Below are 18,735 nucleotides of genomic sequence, written 5' to 3'. Positions count from 1 at the left end.
AGAACTAGGCCAGGCCGGTGCAGAGGTCCAGCCTCGGTGCCCGCCAGGGAGGGCTCCTTCCTGCCCCTCACAGCTGCCAGGCCCACCAACCCCCAGAGCCCTCAGCTGCTGTTCTTGCCAGCCCCGGCCTCCCCAGTCCTCGCCCGTAGGCCTGCCACTGAGCAGAGCCACCGGCGGCTCCCCCAAACCCCCCACCGCGGGGGCAGCGCCAGGGCAGAGGCCAGCGGAGTGTCCACAGGGTGACGCAGGCGGGAGAGCTTGCCTGACACTCGGTAGCTGGCAGGGTCTTACAGGATGTGAGGGGTCTGACAGCTGCCGCCCCGACCCCGCCAGGCAGTGGGACGGTGCACGTGGTCCCTCAGCGCAAAGAGAAGACGGCACATTCCAGAAACCAGAGGCCTCCGCCAGAGCCCCAGGCAGGTGTAAGGCTCAGGAAGAGACCTGTCGGAGGTGGCAGCAGGTGAGATGGTGACCCTGGACATGGGCCCGATGGCTACCCTGCCCCCATTGTGCACGTCCACCCTGCAGTGGCCTGGTGGGCCCAGGACAGCCACGGAGACCCACCCGACACCCACGAGTCCAGGACCCAACGCCCATGTGTCCGGGACCCGACACCCGTGTATCCAGAACACACCACCAGAAGGCTCCCACGGCTCTCCACGGGACGTGTCTGCAAAGACACCCCTTAGCCCAGGGAGGAGCTCTGAGTCACTTATGACCCCGAGAAAGACACGACGGGGCTGGGTCCCCTCCCAAGTCTCAGACCTTAGCTCCGTCGGCCCAGGATGCACAGTGGACCGGCCACCAGGACGGCCACGCTGGGGCCAGGCTGGCCAAGGCCACACCCACCAGACCCTCTCCAGAACCTCCCTCTCGGGACGGAGGGCGCTGGAACCAGCCATCCACCCGCTTCTCTCTCTGTCCCCCACCCACCCGTCCACCCTTCAGGACACCGACTCCATGCCAGCCCTGCAGTGGCACAGGTGGCTGAAGATCCTTGCCATGTTCCACGGCGGCCACAGGCCTCAAATTCCTGAGACCCAGATGCCTGGACTCGGGGGTGGGGGTGGGGATGGGGGTGGGGGTGGGAGCCGGGGCCACATGAACAAGAACAGCTGCAACCGGGGCCACGCAAACCTAGGCCTGGCGCCACGGCCATCCCACCCTCCTGACATGCTCGTGCACTGAGACAAGGCCTCCGCTTGGCCTCTCCCGGCCCTGTGCCCGGAGGCTGGCAGGGGCGGAGGCTGGCGGGGACGGAGGCTGGCGGGGACGGAGGCTGGCAGGAGTGTGCCCCGGCCCCGCTCCAGGCCAGCCCGCCCTGCCAGTGCGGGCTTATCTCCTCGCGAGGTCCACTCCAGGACGGAGCTTCGAGGCTATTTTAGGAACAAAACTGACCGGCATGGAGACGTGTCTGCGTGTTGGCTGAGAAACCCTTCCCTTCCGAGGCCGAAGGCGGAGAGACACCGGACAGCAAGGCGGCAGCCCCGCCGGGCCACACACACACGGGCCGAGCCGCACACACATGACCGCACCAGACTCGTCACCAAGCCGAGACGAGGCTCCAGTGCCAACAACATGTGACGGCAGCCTTGGAGGAGGTGACCGCCACGGCCACTGCAGGAGGGCGGGGCTGGGAGGCACAGCGGTGCTGACTCCAGGACAGCGCCAAGCCCATCTCAGCCCCCCCACCCGCTCCCCCGGCCGCAGGCTCAGACGCCACCCCTGGAGCGAGGAGGCTGAGGCCCACCCGACTCCTGAACACCCCGGACGCCCAGGGCCTGCGGCATTAGCACCCCGGGACCCCCAGGCTGTGCCATCAGCGGGCGAGAACGACAAGAAGTGTCCCGCACACAGCGCCGTTCCTGGAGCCAGCGCTCCTCTGTGGCCTCGGAGCAGTCTCTGGAGCAGACGCCTCCCCCCACACTGAAGGTCTGCAGCACCCAGGCACAGCCCCGGCCACAGGCCACCCGAAACGGGGGCTCTCCCATCCAGCCCACTGCCATCGAGTCCCTGGCAATGGGCACAGGACATTTGGCAAATGGCCACATGCAAACCTTTGGTTCAGGGTGTAGACACAGCTGGGCTGACATCCCCGGGCAGGGCAGGAGCAGCGCACGGCCCCAGGGAGGAGGCGGGTGGTGTGGGAAGGAGGTCGCTGCACAGACAAGCACCACCTGCCCTCGGGTTGCCGGGGGCCCGTGCGCCCCCTCCTCCCTCGGGGTACCGCTGCCCCACACCAGCCACAGAGCCCCTCGAAAAGCCCCCAGGAGGTGGGCACTGTACCTGTCAACCGGAGGAGGGCGGGCCAGCAGCAAAGCCCGCGCTGCCCACATGCCCTGGCCGGGTGGAGTCCTGCTCCCAGCTCAGCCGGCAGGCGGGACCCTGACCTGTCTCGGGGGAGGGTCTTCCTGCAGGGCCGGTGACCTGCAGCCCATCCAGGTTTTCGGGGAACTCTGAGCTTCAACACATGCTGGGATGGGCTCACGCACTCACAAGAAAAACGTGTTGTTCACACCAGGTACTAAATTCGGTTTGTCTGAAGACTGCAAAGCCTGCAGCGTGGCTTTAAATAAACCACGTATCTCTTCTGGCCTACAGGTTCCCACACGTGAGGAGGAAGAAACAAACACGCTCACTCACCAGGTCTTGCTAAACCCGTCCTCTGACCCAGCCCCGGGTCCCGGCCCAGTGGGTTTAAGAAGTGACCCCTCACCTCGATTCTGCCAGCCCCGAACCAGCTACCGCTGGAGCCACGAGCAAGAACCAGCCCCTTCCACACCCACTGGTCACGAAGCAGGAGCTCCCGGGTGGCAGGAGGGGCCTAGGTGACCTCCGGAGTGGTCTCAGGGGAAGACACAGCCACGCGGACAGCGGTCCACCCCAGGGCCGCCTCCCACCGTGGACTGGACGGAAGCTGACTCGTCACCGAGTTACCTGCCCTGCAGGAAGACCCTCCTCCGAGGCACGTCAGAGTCCGTGGGCAGCAGCAGGAGGGCCCAGGTCCCCACCTGCCGGCTAAGTTGGGAGCAGGACTCCACTTGGGGCGGCCGCAGGGGCAGCTCGGGCTTTGGGACTGGCCCACCCTCCTCCGGGTCGACAGGTACAGTGTGCGCCCGGCTGGCCCACCCTCCTCCGGGTCGACAGGTACAGTGTGCGCCTGGCTGGCTGGTGTCTCCACGCGTGGGCAGGACTCACGGCGCCCCGGGCACCGTCCTCAGAGCCCGGCACTTGCTGCAGGGCAGCGATCGCGTTTGTAGACGCCCTCTGCGGCCTGCAAGCTGCATCCCCCCCAGACAGGGGCCCGGCGGGACAGCCTCCTTGCCACAGGGTCACACAGAGTCCCTAGGTCCACGGGGCCAGGCCAGCCCCACTAGGTGGGATCGAGGGACAGAGGGAGCGGAGGGTGGTTTAGAAGCCGGCGAGCCCTTCTCCCCATCTCTCCTGCCGAGCTTCTCTCCGTGGGGCTGGAGCAGGAGAGGCCCGGCCCTGTAGTATGCAACAAGCAGCCACGGGAGTCTGAGATGACTTCTGTTCCCCTAGGGGTTTGTCTGGGCCACTTCCTGTCCTCAGCTGCCTCCGCAGGCTGCAGGTCGAGGCATCGCGGGGGCCGGGCTGAGCCGGACGGGCAACGGCCACAGCTCGAGGCCGGGGCCTTCCCCAGACAGTGTGGCCACATCCCACATGGGCCTCAGAGCCCTCCAGCGCTCACCCGACAGCCCCTTCTCCTCACCTGCCCTGCCCCGATTCCACCCAGCATCCTCCCGGGCCTCCCCAGGAGGTGTGGGGTGTGCCCTTTTCCCCGGGGAACCGGCCCCCATCAGGCTCCTACTCAGACCCCAGTTGCTGACGCCCAGTCTCGGCCTGAGGTCGGGGCAAGGTCAGAGTGCGCTGTGTCCCAGGCCCAGCTCCAGGCAGGCCACACAGCCGGTGAGCACCACACCCCAGACCCCAGCGGCCGTGGCGTCCCCACCCCTGCCCACTAGGGAAGCCTGGCTCTCCCTGTTCTGTGGCCGAGGTCACGGGGCCAGCCAGGAGCTGGTGCAAACCCCGGTCTGTTTGCTCCAGAGACCCCTAAATCCCCGTCCCTGGGAAGGGAGGGGCCAGTCACAAAATTCCCAACAGCCCTGAACCCTCCCGGCCGGGCAGACGCGATCGGGAACCAGGAGACGACGGCACAGGCCCTGGCGGGCGAGGCAGGATGACGATGCCCAGAGGATGTCACTGAACCGTAACTGCAGGGTTTGCAGTTGGTCTGATCAGGACCTAAGAAAGGCTGAGCGCCCGTCGGTGGGACTGTGATTCTTAGACCTTGTCCTTTGTTTATCTCCTGGCGTTTCACTTACGGGAGAAGCCCGCCGTCTGTCCTGGAAAGCAGCACAGCCGGACTTTGCAGACGGCCTCTGCGGCGTCATTTAGCGCGTCCCCGGGCCCCGGCATTTCCAATAAACTCGTATTTCCATCCAGAGGCTCCGTCAGTCATTCGCCCAGCGAGGAACCGCTGTGGGCCGAGGTGCTCCCCGGGCTCCGTCCCGGGCCCCGGCTGTCGGGACGTCTGTGCGGTGGCAGCATCCACCGAGTCCACGCCGAGTCCACAACCGCGCCGGTGCAGGGGACGGTGAGGCACGGGGGCAGGCGAGTTCCCCAGTCTCACAATTACAGAGAGACCGTGTCACGCCTCTTCCTGCTTCTGCCAGGGCCTTCAGGAAAGATTCCAGACAGTGGGGTTGTCGGGTCAGAGGTCAACGCATACACGGCTTTGCCAGATGCTACCGAATCCCCCTCAGTGGTCTAACACATCGCGTGCCCGCCGCCAAACGCCTTGGGGTTTCTGCCAGTCTGGAGGGGACCCTGGTGACGTTTTCATCTGCATGTTTCTCACCAGGAGCAAAGGCGGCAGCTTCCTGCGTGTTCAAAGCCACCCGTGGCCACTTGCTCTGTGAGCAGGTGTTCGGGCCTCCCGCTTTCTTCTGTTTTCAGAAACTCCACGTCGGCGATGTCAACCTCTCGCGACAAGTCACACCCTCCCCCCCCCAGGCTGGTGTCTGCTTATCGTCCACACGGTGGTGGCACCGCTCGCAAGTCACTTCTTTCTTCCACAGTCACACACGTCCCTCTGTGCAACGCACCCGCCTCCGACGCGTCCCCCACCCCAGGGTGCAGGACGCCTGGAGCCCGGGTGGTTTGCTGGCCCACGTGGGTTCATTCTGGCATGAGGCGACACGTGGGTTCCGTCTGGTGGCATCCACGCGGCCACCTGGCCACCCGGCCTCGGTCATCAGCAAGCCTGTCTTCCCACTGGCGTGAGACTCTCTTCCACTGAGCCTCCATCCAGTCTGTGCGTGGCTCACAAACTCCATGCCCTTGGTGATGTGCCCCTCCGTGTGGCAGTACCCGGTGGTCTTAATTACCAAAGCTTTATGTTTCATAATATTTTGCTCCATCCCAGCCAACAGCACGGACGCGACTTTTCACAAGACAATAGCTGGAGACGTCATGGGGGAAAATGCCAAACCCAGGACCCGCCAAGATCAAACATTTGAAGCGTGGGGTTCCTGGGGCTGCTGGGACGTAGCCGAAGGTGACTCTGGGTGCCCCCCACTCTAGCTGCTCCCCTCTGCGGGGCGGGGGCACCCAGGGAGGGAACCGCCGGGGCAGAGGGGCCTTCCTGCCTCGGTCAGCGTCCTGTGGTCACTCCTGCTCAGCCAGAGGCCAAGGAGGCGGCCTGGCCCTGGGGGCTGGGGTCCCAGTGCAGCTGGGCTGTCACCACACAGGGGAGCTTCCCAGCAGGCAGAGGGAGGGCAGGCGGGGGTCTCTGTCCAGCCGTCTGCCTTCGGTTCCCATCTTCTGAATCTCTCCAGCTCTGCGCACAGAGCAAGTCCGGTGGGAAGAGGCCGTGACAGCTGTCCAGAGTGTCCTTCCGGTTTGCCCAAGAGTGTGGTTTGGGAGGGGGCGGAGGAGGTGCCCGTCCTTGGTACACACAGGGGGTCCCAGAGCCCCTGCCCCCCAGTGGCCCTGCGCCCCGTGGGTGGGGGCAGCCAGCAGCGCACCCACTGCCGAGACACAGGCGCAAGGCAACGTTTGAGGGTAAGAAGGGGGGGCCCTTGGGGTGCTTCCTGGAGGCGGCAGAGGCACCGTCTGCAGATTGGAGGCAAAGGCCGGGTGAGCACGGGGTGCCCACGGGTGCACGCCGGGCCTGATGCCAGAAACAGGTGACACCGTGCCCGAGACCACAGCATCCTGAGGCTTCCAGGCAGAAGTGGAAAAGCTCCCCACGTGTGGCATGAGCAGAGTGGCTGAGCCTCAGTTTCCCCATCTGCATGATGGCAACTCAAATGCCCCCATCTGTAAGCCAATGAGCAAAAATGGGAGCAGGACTCTCCCGCCAGCCACGGGGTCCCTGTGGCTTCTGCCCACCACCTTCCCAAGCTCAGGAATGTCACCAGATCAGAGTACCGACAGGCAGATGTCAGCGGCCTGGCCAGTCTGGGCTGGGAGTTGCTGGGTGGCAGCCATGACACTACAGGGTTGCGGGTGGGCAGGAGCAGGGAGAGGCAAGGAGGGGCCTGGGTTTCAGAGACCAGACGCCAGGTGACCCCATCCAGAGGAGTGAGACCTGCCCACGTGGACCCTCAGACGCCCAGGGTCACACCAACGCCCCATACAGAGCCCGAAGGGGGATGGTGAGGAAGGCAGCACTCTGCCTGGGGCAGCATGGGGAGGCTTCCTGGAGGAGGTGGCCTCAGAGCCAAGCCCCAGCCAGAGGAAGCAGGCAGATGAAAGGCCCTGGCCGGCTGGTCACCCTACCCCAGGGCAGGCGGCCCTAGGACACTGAGGGAGCCGAGTCAGGCTGGGCCCACCTGGGCTCCACATTCCACTCTCAGGAAGTGGCTTCCTCTTCTCTCCTTCCAGGACAGCACCCACTCCTCACGTGGCCAAGCCACCGAACGAGTGACAGCCCCCACCCAATGGTCCCCCCTGTGGAGCGTGAACAAGGCCTCAAGGGCCTGTCGCATCCCAGCCTGGCTGCCGGGCAGGCACGTGGACAAGCAGGTCGGGGCTCCAGAGTCCGGCGGCCTCGGGCACAGCTGTGTGGCCTCGGGCAGCCACCTGCTCTGAGTCCCGCGGTTCCCAGCGTGCTCAGCAAACCGCGCCCTTGGCAGGTGCTCCGCCAGGCAACTCGCACTGCCGCTCCCATCCCGCCCAAGGCCCCCGGGGCAGAGACGGGCTGCCCCCTACCAGGCACCCCGGCCCGGCCAGCACCCACAAGCCCCATCGTGTGGTCAGAAGCCACAAAAATGGCTGTGTGGGCTCAGGTCCCGGGCTGTGCCCTGGTCACCTGGCCCACAGCAGAGCCACCAGCAGGCTCCTCCTCGGTCCCCTCGACAGCCACACCGGCCCTGCCCTCCGAGAGATCGGCGGTTTCTCACGGTGCCCGGCAGGGCCACTGGAGAGAGACGACCACCCAACAGGCGTCGTGAAGACCTGGACAGTCTCACAGATGCGCCCACAGGGACCCCAGACACGTGCGCAGCCCCGAGGAGGAGAGCCGGGTGCCGGGGTGACCGTTAGTGACACCAACCCCAGACTGGCCGCCTCCCAGAGTGAAGCCGGACCCCACGACCCTCCCCTCTGCAACCAAATCTTTGGGGTCAAAGTGGCCTAAGGTGGTGGCGTTCACCACCTCATTCTGCCCTCCAGTAGCAGTGGCCAGGCTTCTGGAAGCTTCTCTGTGGCATCTCCCAGGGCCAGCCACACACCCATGTCTCTCCTTGGACATGTGCCCCCTTGGCTCCTCCTGGGCCTGGAACATTCTCCTCGCAGGCCACCACCCCCGGAGCCAGCGGCGAGGCTGTCCCTGCCGTCACCCTCACCTGTAGACAGGGCAAGTCGCACAGAGATGCCATTTGCAAGGTCAGGGCTGGAAAGCGCCGTGGAGCTCGTCTGGGTCCATTCCCAGACGAGGGGGCTGGTGGGCTGTGGGGGGCCCTGCCCAGGCTGAGAAGGGGCTCAGGACCAGAGCCCGCACACCAGCACCTTGCTACCCAGAGTCCTGCCCACAGGCAGGTGGTACCCCCTGAGGCCGGAGCTCCCAGACTCCCCATGCCCGCTGGGTCAGCACCGCCCGAGAGCTCATCTGAGCAGCTCCGGGTCACGCTGGCACAGGAAGAGCAAACTCAGAAACCAGCTTTTGTAGCAGCAGGAGGATTCGGCACCAACACCTTTAGGAATGGGGCATTGCCACCCCGGTGGAGGTGGGGCCCCAGTGCCCCTCACTCCGGCACGTGGGTAGGCACCGCACTCCTGCCCGCCTCAGCTGCTCCCACCCGCTCAGCCCCGCACCGCCTGTCCCCAGCTCTGTGGCTGGGACTTGGAGCTGCTCTCCCCTCCTGCCCCCCTGCTGGGTGTGCCGCAAGCCAGGCAGCAAGTGGCAGAAGCCACAGCAGTGGGCAACCAGCTCCCCGGGCTCCGGTCACTCTGCCCTCGCAGAGGGTGGCCCCGCCAGGCAGCCCAGCCGGAAGCTGACTCAGGGAAACCCTCCCGGCACGCAGAGGTGGCAGCGCCCTGGGCTGCTGTGATGGGGCACCACACACTGAGCGGCTCGAGTCACAGACATTTCCTGTCTCCTGGTCCTGGAGGCGGCACGTCCAAGATGGAGGTGTCATCGGGACGGCTCCTCCTTGGCTGGCAGATGGCTGTCTCCTGTGTCTTCACATGGTCGTCCCTCTGTGTCTGTGTCCTAATCCCCTTTTCTTATGGGGACACCAGTCACATGGGATTCGAACCCACCCTCGTGGCCTCACTTTACCATCACCTCTGTAAAGACCCATCTCCAAATATGATCGTATCGAGGGACTGGGAGTTAGGACTCACCCTCTCTTTGAGGGACACGACTCAACTCAAACAGAGCAGACATGTGTCCTGACTCTACTGCCACCACCTCTGCTGGGCACCATCCCCCTGTCCCTCAGCGGCGGGGGCCTGGGCCCTCCCACGCAGAGGAAGGCCATCGCGTTGGCACCAACGCCCCCGCAGCCCCTCCCGCAGACCCACGGCTGCCGGCCCGTGTGCCAAGGAGCCAGAGCCTCGGACGGCCAGGTGCAAGGGGAACCTCCTGTCCCTCCACCTGCCCCTGGCAGCTGCGGGTGAGACCCTCGAGCACACGGCTCCTGGGCTGCCCACTCTGTGCCGGCACCTGTGCACGCACCAGCCTCCCCCGAGCAGCCCTGCACGGAAGGTGCCGGCACCACCACCAGCCTGCCACAGGGGCAAGACGCAGATTCAGAGGACTCAGGGACCTGGCTGGGGTGGCCCAGCCTCGAGGTGGCACTCAGATACGAAGCTCCATCCTGCTCCCACGTCCACCCTGGCCAGGTCCCGGCACCGTCCCGACCTGTCCTCAGGGCAGGCTGGGAGGCCCTTCCTCCCAGAGCCCCGAGCTCTTTCGCCACCCCCGACTGTCTCCCTCCCTCCCGGCCACTCCCCCAGCTGGTGCCGGGCCATGGTCTGACACTCCACACATGCGGCAGAGACACGGGGCAGGGTCTGCAGTGGAGGCTGGGGGGTCTCTAGGCAGCCAGGGGATGAGACAAAGGGACCAGGCCCCAGAGAAGGCGGCTGTGTGAGGAGCCCCAAAAGGAACCCCCGGTTTTACTGGGAACCCTGGGTGAGGGGCCTAGAGGGGACAGAGGGCAAGAGACCAGCCTGTCCTCCCAGCCTCCCCCGCCCACTGTGGCAGCTGCCCAGCAGCCTCTTCAGACCGAGGCCGGAGCCTGGAAGCCGGTGGGTACGGGGGAGCCTCGGAGTCGGGTGACGTGGCCTGAGAACTGGCCTCCACTTGGCCTTGGCTTCTAGACCGGCTCAGCCCAATAAAGCACCAGGACCTGCTTCTGGCTCCATCAATGATTAACACGTGTCGAGGGTGCTACCAAAAGCCACCGGAGAGGTCTCGGGAAGCTGGGACAGCAGAGGCTGAGGGCCGGGGACAGCGGAGGCTGAGGGCTGGGACCAGCGGTGCTGAGCCGAGCGGGATTCGAGAGCCCGGGGCGGGGCAGCCTCCCCTCCCCCTGGTCCCCTCCCCAGATCCCTCTTCTCAGCCGGGGCAGATGTCCGGGCACCTCGGCAGCCAGAGCAGGCGCTGCTGGACACCGCGGCCTCGTCAGCAGGTAGCTGGGACCCCCAGTGGCCAGCGGGGCTGCAGGACCACCGTGCCCCCTGATACAGTAGGGGTTCCCACGATGGGGGCTCAAAGGGCCACGGAAGAGGACCGGGGAGGGCAGGGGACAGACAGGAAGCCCACGCGGGCGAGGGCCACGGCCGGGGCACTGCGTCCTGCTCCCTGACCCCGGCAGGCCCGGGGGCGCCGAGGAACACAGGAAGAGCTGCCGGGGGGTTCCCCAAGGAGAGGCAGGATATCCTGGCCTGCTTCCCGGCCACTCGCACGCGGGAGAGCGTGTCCCGGCTCCCACCCTGACACCCCTGCACACTCCGGGCCCCAGCTCGTCCTCCTCCAGCCCAAAGCCCACGACCCTTCTCCTTTTACAGTCTGCCTCACCGAGGACAGAGCTCTCCCTCCGCCACCACCTCAGACACTCGGAGTGACACTAGGGTGGACCACAGCGTCCTCCCGGGCTCCGGCCAGTCTGTGATCCCAGTGAGAGGCCGGGTCTCCCCCAAGGGACTGGCTAGATTGAGAGTGTTCAGCGCCCTGTGACCCCCTGGAGACTTTGGGGTGAGGGGGCCTCCCCAGGCCCCAGACAAGCCACATGCCCTGCCTCACACTACCTCAGGTGTCCCAGGGCCAGGCACACCTCATACAGGGACGGGGCCCAAGGCCACATGCCACTCACAGAAGCGTCCCTTTCCTGGCTCCCTGTCCCCAGAAGCTGCCCCTGCCCTGCCCGCTCCAGGAGGCTGGGCAAAGGCAGACCGCGCTGAGCAAACTTCCGAGAGCTAAACAATCAGAATCAGGAAGAAAACACAAGCGTAAGCAGAGACTTCCTCTGGGGCGCGGCGAGCCCTCTTCCTCCGCAGGCACCGCGGCGACCCGGGAGGTCCCAAGATGCTTGCCCCGGACCCGTACTCCCAGGGCGCGACCGAAAGGCGGCTAAAGGCAAGGGGGGCTTCCGGACAGAGGGGCCTCTGGACAGGGGCTCCTCACACATCTGGCTGCGGGGTCTGCCTGCTTCCGGGCACCCCAGGGAGTTGGGGCCCAGCAGGCGAGTGCTAGGAGTGCTCCTGTCTGCACCACAGCACCCACAAGCCTGGGGTTTGCTGGACACTCCCACAGTGACATCCAACCCGGGTGGGGTCCCTTGGGGTCACTGCACACGAACATCTCCCAAAGCCCCCGACAAGCTGCTGCAGCCGTGGGCAGAACCCTCCCCTCCCACAGACCAGCCACGGCTCCGCACCCTCTGCCACTTGAGGAGGCCCGGGCTGCGGAGCTGGGGTGGGAAGAGTCTCTGAGACCACGGTCCAGCCGTGTCTTTGGGACAGTTGTCCCCAGACTGGCCCTCCCTGCCTTGGAAGGCCCTGCCTCTCTCACCAAGGTGGGCAGCGCCCCTGGGACCACAGCCCCACTCCCTCACCTGAGACGATGCTCCAAGCCGGACAGGTCCTGCTGCTCCCCTGGGGCCCTGGTGGCAGCCACCAGCAGGAGTGACAGGTCCCCCGATGCCCTTCGGCCAGGTCTCCAGCAGACCCAGGGGAGGAAGCAGGGATGAGCACACTCTGCCACCGGCCACCCTGCACAGCCCTCAGATGAGCCCACGGGACACGGAGCAAAGGCTCCCAGGCAAGAGGCTGCTGGCTGGGCAGCCAGGAAGTAGGGCCACCAGGCAGCAAGCCAGAGCAGCCAGACTCTCCTCGGAGGGAACTTCTTATGCCCGTCCCTGAGAAGCCCAGCACCCTGCCCCACTCAGCCACGCGGTGCTGGGAATCGGAGCCACCTGGCAAGAGCAAGGGCCAGGTGCTACCTGCCCGCTTTCTCGTGGTGCACAGCTGCCTCTGATGGAGGCTGCAGGCGGCCCCGCCCCCTCCCCGTGCCCCTCCATTCTCGGCATCAACCCAGGTTTTCCGCATCTTGGTTCGGTTAACTCAGGGCCGGTGAGCGCTCTCCACACCATGCTGGCCCTGCAGGAAGGCACCGCCTGCACCGTCCTGCCTGGACGTGAGTCCACCTGGGCCTGAGGGTCTCAGACCGGCTGGCACCAGCAGGAGCATAGGCCCCTCCCCTCTTGGGGGCTCCTGAGCATCCCCTGTGTCCCCACCGACCTTGGGGAATCCTCTGTGCTGTGCCCAAGGGCAGCTCCCCCACGCTGCTGCTCTGCTCCCCCTTGTCCCAGAGGGATTGACACCCGGACTGTCCCTCCAGGAGGAGTGGAACCAGCTTCTGGGCTCTGGGCACCCCTCGCCTGCTGGCCCCCCCACACATGCCCAGGCGGGCCTGTGAGGAGCGTCCCACCCACAGTCACAGCAGTGTCCCTGAACTTCAAGAAACGGGCGCCGGTCTTGTTTCTGCTTTTCCCCATTAACCCCTTCCTCCCCTCTCCTGCTCCCGCTTGGCAGCTGGGCCGGCAGGTGGCTGGGACAGGGCTCCAGCCGGCGGAAAGCCCCTGGGGTGGCGGGCGATACTCACACGCGAAGTGGTAGACGAAGCACTTCCAGCCGGTGGGGCGCTCGAGGAAGTTGTAGACGCGGCCCTGGACGTGGGTGCGCGCCAGCAGCGGGCGGCGCGTGCTGTAGATGGAGACGCGCGGGTCCAGGCTCACGCGCGGCCGCGGGCCGAGCTCGGCGGCCGGGGGCGCGGGGGGCGCGGCGGGGGCCGCGGGGGGCGCGGGCCCCGGGGCGCCGGGCGGCGCGATCGGGGCATAGAGCGCGCCGCCCGCCGGGCCGCCCTCCGCCAGCTCCAGCGAGAACGGGCACCTCTTGGCCGGGCCCGCGCTGCCTCTCCGGGCGCCCGGCAGGCGGCCCCAGCCCCAGCGCGTCCTCTCGGCCCCGGGCGGGGAGGCCGCGGCCATGGCGCGCGCCCGCGGGGCCGGAGCTGCGGCGAGGGCGAGCGCCCGGGCACAGTGCGGGCGGCCGCTGCTGCCACCCCGCCGCGGGGGGCCGCTGCCCGCTCCGCCCGGGAGGGGCGGGGCCGGAGGGGGCGGGGGCCGCGGGCCGGTCCCCTGGGGCGCCGGCCCCGCCCCGCCGGACGCCCCGCCCCGCCCGCCCGCGCCCACCTGCTGGGCCCGCCCCGCCCCGCCCCGCCCCGCCCCGCCCACCTGCTCGCCCCCACTCCCCGGGCTGCGGGAGGAAGGCGGGGGCCGGCAGGTGTCTTAACCGCGAACCGCGCAGCTCGGGCGGTGGGACCCGGCAGGGCGCGGGCGCCCACTTTCCCGCCCTCTGAGCCGTCCCGGGGGGCGGGTGGGAGGAAAGGGCGAAAGAGGGGCGCCCTGGGGCACTCGCGCCGATCCTCTTGGGGCCGGACGGCCGGGAGTGCTGGCCCCGCGCACACTCTGAGCGCCCCGGGGTGCCTGGGGTGCGCGAGCCGCAGGCGGAGAGTGGGCTCTGGGGCCCTGCCCACTGGGACCGTCCGCCCCGGAGGTGAGATGGGGCCACCGACGGTCAGGCACGGCTTAGTGGGAGCTCTGGCGGGGACCCTGTGTCGCTGGGCAGGTCTAGGGAGAGGCGTAGGCACGCCCCAGGGACTGGGGGGGCTGCGCGTCTTGTCCTGTGCTCTCCAGACGTGGGGCTGCGCAGTGGGTCGGGGATCCCCAGGTGGGGAAGGTGTGGAGGTGAGTGGTGGGTGGGAGATTTGCGCCTCTGGCCCCGCTGCGCTGGCCTTTGGGTCTCAGCGCATTTCTGCTCTGGGGTGGTGGGGGCGGGGCAGCACAGAGAAAAGACCGCCCTGGGGGGGGGGCCACTGTACCCCAAGGCAGGGCCTGGAGGCAGCTCTGCTGAGCCCGCTGCCCTGCCCAGGGACTCACAGCTCATGTGACACCTCTAGGTCTTCACCCAGCGCCCTGGGCTGACTTACTGGGTGTCTCCCCCCACCAGAAACTCAGCTCTCCAAGATGGGACAGAGTCCAGCTCCGGCCCTTGACCCTGACCCCCCCACCCAGTGTGGTGCCCGCTCAGAGAGGGCACAGTGTGATTCGCAGAAACAGCAAATGAAGAGGGTCCCACCGGTGCTGCACCGTGAGGCACGGGAGGCACGGGGCCAGGGAGCTTCCTGGGGAGCCTCGGGGTAAGGCACCAAGGGGCAGAGGGCCAGAAGGGGGCGGCTGCCTCTTTGGGGACGCCTGGCAAGGACTTTCCGCGGAGGAGTGCCTGAACCACGCACGCCGATAGTGTCTGCACTCCGGCCTCCCGCTCTGTGGGTGCGTCGTGAGAGGAGAAAGGACACACCGGGTCCGTTTCTCACACCGCACAGAAGAGATTTCAAACGGATCGGAGGCTTAAATGCAAACGTTGAAATGAAGTTGTGCAGATTCTGTGGGAAAATAGGGATGAATCCCCCAGTAACCTGGGAGTTGGGAAACATCTCCAATTATGACCTGGATTTCAAAAGCAAAAGATAAGAAAAATAAAAACCAAAACCACCATTAGCAAAGTAAAAGAAACAAATGACAAATTGGGGAAAGTATTTGCATTCTATCACAGGCAAAGGATCCATGTCACCACCATATAAAGAACTCACAAAACTGGGAAGAAGAAACTGCCACATCCTATGGAAAACTGGGCAAAAGCTGCGAACAGTTCACAGGAAATAGGGTTCGTGACCTTTGTGCTTATGAAAAAATGCCCAGCCTTGCCCAGAACAAGGAAAATGCAAATCAAAAGTACACCCTGATGCCGCTGCCCACATATCTGATTGGCAGAGCTCCAAGCCTTTGAGGCCGCCCTCCAGGAGGGAGGACAGGGCGGCAGGTGCGCGGCTCCGCGGCAGGGAGACGCTGGCAGTATTAGCAAAAGCACAGGTAGCATCTGACCGGGAAGCCCCACTCCTAGGAACCAGCCCAAAGATATGTGGGAAAACCAGGAAAGCATTTTCATGCATATACACATTGCTATTCATCGCGCACGCTCTGTGTTAGCAAAACCGTCGCGGTATCCTTCAGTGGGTTCGATTCCGCTATGCCACAGCCGCACGATGAAGCGTCATGATCAACGTTATCGCTGATACCCAAGGAACAAACGGAACTCAAAGAACTGTATTGTTAGTAATATTGGCATTCTTATTTTGAAATTATATATGTATATATATATCAAATAAAGAATTATGTTATATTCCTTTGGAACCAAGATTTTCAGTGTAAGAGAAAAGAGATAATATAAAATCAAAGAAGTACAAACCAATCCTTAAGTGTGATTTGGAAATATTAGCATAAACCCCTCAGCTGCTTTAACTGAAGACACCATTATGTCTCGTGCTGTCCACTGCACAGCTTGGGAAGAGGCTGTTCAACAATAGGATAATTTGAGCCTCAAAAAGAAGTATGGAGGAAAACACACGAAATATCTGAAAAGCCCATCCATTCATGATAACACTGCCCGTCCTATCTGGCCTTTCACGGGTTGCCCGAGCACGGGAAGAGTCGGCATGGACCTGCCTTCCCGGCCCAAACCGAACTGCAGGGCAGGAGAGGCCAGCCCTGCTAGAGGTGTGTATCGAAGGATTTCCAGACAGACGAGTGTGACGTGGGGAATTGCTTCAAAATAATCAGTAGAGAGGCGAAGGGAGTTGGGGTAGAGATAAAACAAAACTGCCTCTGAATTGGGAATTGTTGAAGCCAGGTGGTGAATGCACTCAGCTGCATCTGGGTGCGTTTCCATGTTTTAAAATTCTAGCAACTGGCCACCCAAGCACCTGGGGAGGCTTCCTGGAGGCCCCAGGGCTGTGCCCGTGGCCAGCTAGAGGGGCTCCGCAGGGCTCTGGGGGGCTGATGCTGCTCTGCTAGTCTGGGGTCCTGTCGGCTTGGGGACACTGAGGTGGGGGGAGGCTGGACAAGGGGTTGTCTGTGAGCCCCCTGCAGGCTCCAAAGAGCTGGGGGTCTGGGGGAGGTGCCCAAGATGTGGCAGCTGCCTGACACAGCCCAGTGGCCACTCTCAGGGCTGGCAAGGGGGTGAGGAGGCCCCCTGAGGGGCCCATAAGCTGAGGGGGACAGGGTCCCTGGGTCCCAGCCTGCCAGCTGCCACCTGCTCCCTCCACACCCCCACAAACAGGTTCTGTGCAAACTAGAGCTGGGGGACCTAAGGCAGTTCCTTCGCCTGTGAAATGGGAGATCCGCCCCATCTCACAGAGAGGAGGGCATGTGCCCACGGGCTGTCACCTATCCCCCGACTCTTGGTCTGAGTGCACCCCGCCTCCTCTTCCAGGATGTGCTGAGCACCAAGACTGAGCGCTGTGCACACGCACGTGCAGGCATGTGCAGGCGTGCAGTTGTGTACACACGGTGTACACAGGGCCCAGGAACCTCCCCCACCCCCCATCCCTCAGGCAATGGGCTCTGGCAGGCTGGGACAGCTTTGCTCAGACGAGACACCAGTGGGGCAGAATCGGGGGGTGGGGAGCTACCCCAGGGAGCACGGGGCCCTCCCACAGAGTCACACGTCCATGCTCAGCCCTCCCACCCAGGACTCTGGGTCCCAGCCCAGCGCTCCCCTGCTGTGCTCACCTGGGGCTGAATGAGGTCACCTGATGTCACCGCAGAGGACTGAGCTGGTCTCACACACCCTGTTCTCGGGAAACTCCCAGACCCTGTCAGGGCCCCCCCTCCCCCACCCGACCGAAGGCCCTTCCGACGTCGCTCTGGGCGCAGCACTGATCTTCCCAGCCCAGGGAGGGACTGACAAGTACCAGCCGTTGGCACCTGCTCTGTGGGCTGGGGGAGTTGGCTTCCACGGGCACCCAAGGCCCCCCCCCGTGCCCCATCACTGGCCATGAGCCTCCCCTCCCCTTCAAGTGGCCTGTTGGGGACCAGTCCTGAGAGTCTAAAGATCTTAGGCCTCCTCCAGCCCTTGTGGGGGTCCCTGCCCACGGGAGCAGCCGCCACTGGGCACACGGCCCTTCCCTGGCAGCTGGGCCCCAGAGCCCTTCCAGCCGGGGCAGCACTAACACCTCCCTGGGCCATCACGGGCACCCCTGGCCGCTCGGAGAACAGAGGGCAAAAGACCTGGGGTGAGTGGGCTGTCCCCAAGTCCTTCCAGGCATGGCGGGCCGTTCCCGGCCAGGCCCTGTCCTCCCGGCTGGAGCTGCCGCCTGGCCTCGCCCTCGAAGCCCCCGCACCTGTCACAGGCAGAGCCCAGAGCCGGCCTGAGCAGAGGCAGGACCAGAGGGGGTGCCCACAGGCTGGCAGGGAGGGTGGGGTGGGGAGTGAGGATGAGGAGGCAGGGATGACTCAGACAGCCCGCTGGTATTTATTGGGCGCCTACTGGGTTCCCATGCTGGCCGGCTTGCTGTGGGGGGGGGGGCGGAAGAGCAGAAAGGGAGGCCTCGGGCCTCAGAGGACAGTGGCCCTGTGTGTACACCTGCGTGGAGGGAGGAGCCGCGTGAGAAGCTCACGAGCTCACGTCCTCCCCCGTGGCCACCCTGAGCCTGAGAAGGAGCCACCCCCGCTCTGGCGGTGGCTTCCTGCAGTCAGAGGCTGGTCACTTGCCCTGGTGAGCACGGGGGCCGGGCGGGTGGGCGGGGCAGACGGACCACCCTTCCTTGAGTCTTTCGGCAAGAGTTACCTCCTCCCTGAAGCCTTCCTTGACCAGCCTGTGTAAAATTCAACCTCACGACTGGTCGACCACAATTTAATCTTCTCCGCAGCCATGTTAGTGATTCATTTTCCGCCTTTCTCATTCACTTCCTGCACGTCACTGCGTCCCCCCAACCCCGACACCCCACACGGTGCTCGGCAAACCTGTGCGCAGGGGCTGCATGGGCCGCGGGGTCCTCGGCTGGCTGAGGAGCAGGGCGGCCAGGGGTGCTCAGGGGTGCCCGCCGGTCCAGGGACCCCAACGTCACCCCTCTCCCCACACGCCATGCACCACCAGCGGGGCGCCTGCTCCAGAGCCCCGGGCATCCACGCACACAGTGTGTTCCACACACGCACACACATGTCCACACACACACACACGATGTGTTCAGTGCACACACAGGTGTTCAACACATGTGTCCACACACACAGACACACACGATGTGTTCAACACATACACACATGTTCAACACACACACATGTCCACACACACAATGTGTTCATTTACATGGACAAACACACACACACACACACACACACACACACACACAGGCCCCGTGGCTACACACACACATGCACACACACAGGCACACGCCCGGCACAGGCTGGTCCTTCCTCTCGGGCCCACCTGTGCCCACCCAGACCCGGCGCTGTCGGAGCGGAGCCCTGCTGGGCACCGCCATGCATATCGTCCCCTCGGTCCTCGCGGGCCACTGAGACGTGCCGTTACTGTCATCCAGTCTCCACTTGGGACCTGGGATCCAAGTCACCAAAGGTCATGTCGCAGCCCTGGCCGCCCGCCCCGTGCCCGCTGCGCAAGCCACACGCCCGCTCGGACACACGCAGAGCAGCTGCCGCAGCACGGCCACGTGCGACAGCCCCTCCCCAGCCCCGGGCAGCCGCTCGGCCCCCACAGCCGTGCCTGCTCACGATGGCCGGGTTGCTGGCCCAGTGCGGTGACAGGCCCGGTGGGTGGCAGGGGCACTCCTTTATTTGCACTCCT

General features: G+C 65.2%; 1 protein-coding gene and 1 long non-coding RNA gene across 2 annotated transcripts; both read left to right on the top strand.

Moving 5' to 3' along the window:
* The first annotated feature begins 2,041 nt into the window (after nucleotides 1–2,041).
* LOC123642182 (collagen alpha-1(XVII) chain-like) lies at nucleotides 2,042–4,460 on the top strand. The gene is made up of 4 exons (XM_045557083.1): nucleotides 2,042–2,377; nucleotides 2,602–2,828; nucleotides 2,949–3,147; nucleotides 3,544–4,460. The coding sequence occupies exons 1-4, from the start codon at nucleotides 2,042–2,044 to the stop codon at nucleotides 4,129–4,131; spliced, it is 1,350 nt and encodes a 449-aa protein (XP_045413039.1). The 3' UTR covers nucleotides 4,132–4,460.
* An 8,887-nt stretch (nucleotides 4,461–13,347) lies between these two features.
* On the top strand, nucleotides 13,348–15,287 carry LOC123641922. The gene is made up of 2 exons (XR_006736371.1): nucleotides 13,348–13,590; nucleotides 13,994–15,287. It is a non-coding gene; the product is annotated as an uncharacterized LOC123641922 (long non-coding RNA).
* The last annotated feature ends 3,448 nt before the right edge of the window (nucleotides 15,288–18,735 follow it).

This window comes from Lemur catta, chromosome 7 (genome assembly GCF_020740605.2).
Source record: "Lemur catta isolate mLemCat1 chromosome 7, mLemCat1.pri, whole genome shotgun sequence".
NCBI lineage: Eukaryota > Metazoa > Chordata > Mammalia > Primates > Lemuridae > Lemur > Lemur catta.
The sequence above is the reverse complement of the archived record's forward strand: the minus strand, read 5'-3'. Positions and strand labels throughout refer to the sequence as shown.

Bases quoted from the DNA above. Each gene is read 5' to 3' on its own strand.
- LOC123642182 (XM_045557083.1), top strand. From the start codon at position 2,042: ATGGCCACATGCAAACCTTTGGTTCAGGGTGTAGACACAGCTGGGCTG. The intron at 2,378-2,601 runs GCGGGACCCTGA...TCTGGCCTACAG, and splicing joins GCTCCCAGCTCAGCCGGCAG to GTTCCCACACGTGAGGAGGA. The intron at 2,829-2,948 runs GTGACCTCCGGA...CCTGCCCTGCAG, and splicing joins GGGTGGCAGGAGGGGCCTAG to GAAGACCCTCCTCCGAGGCA.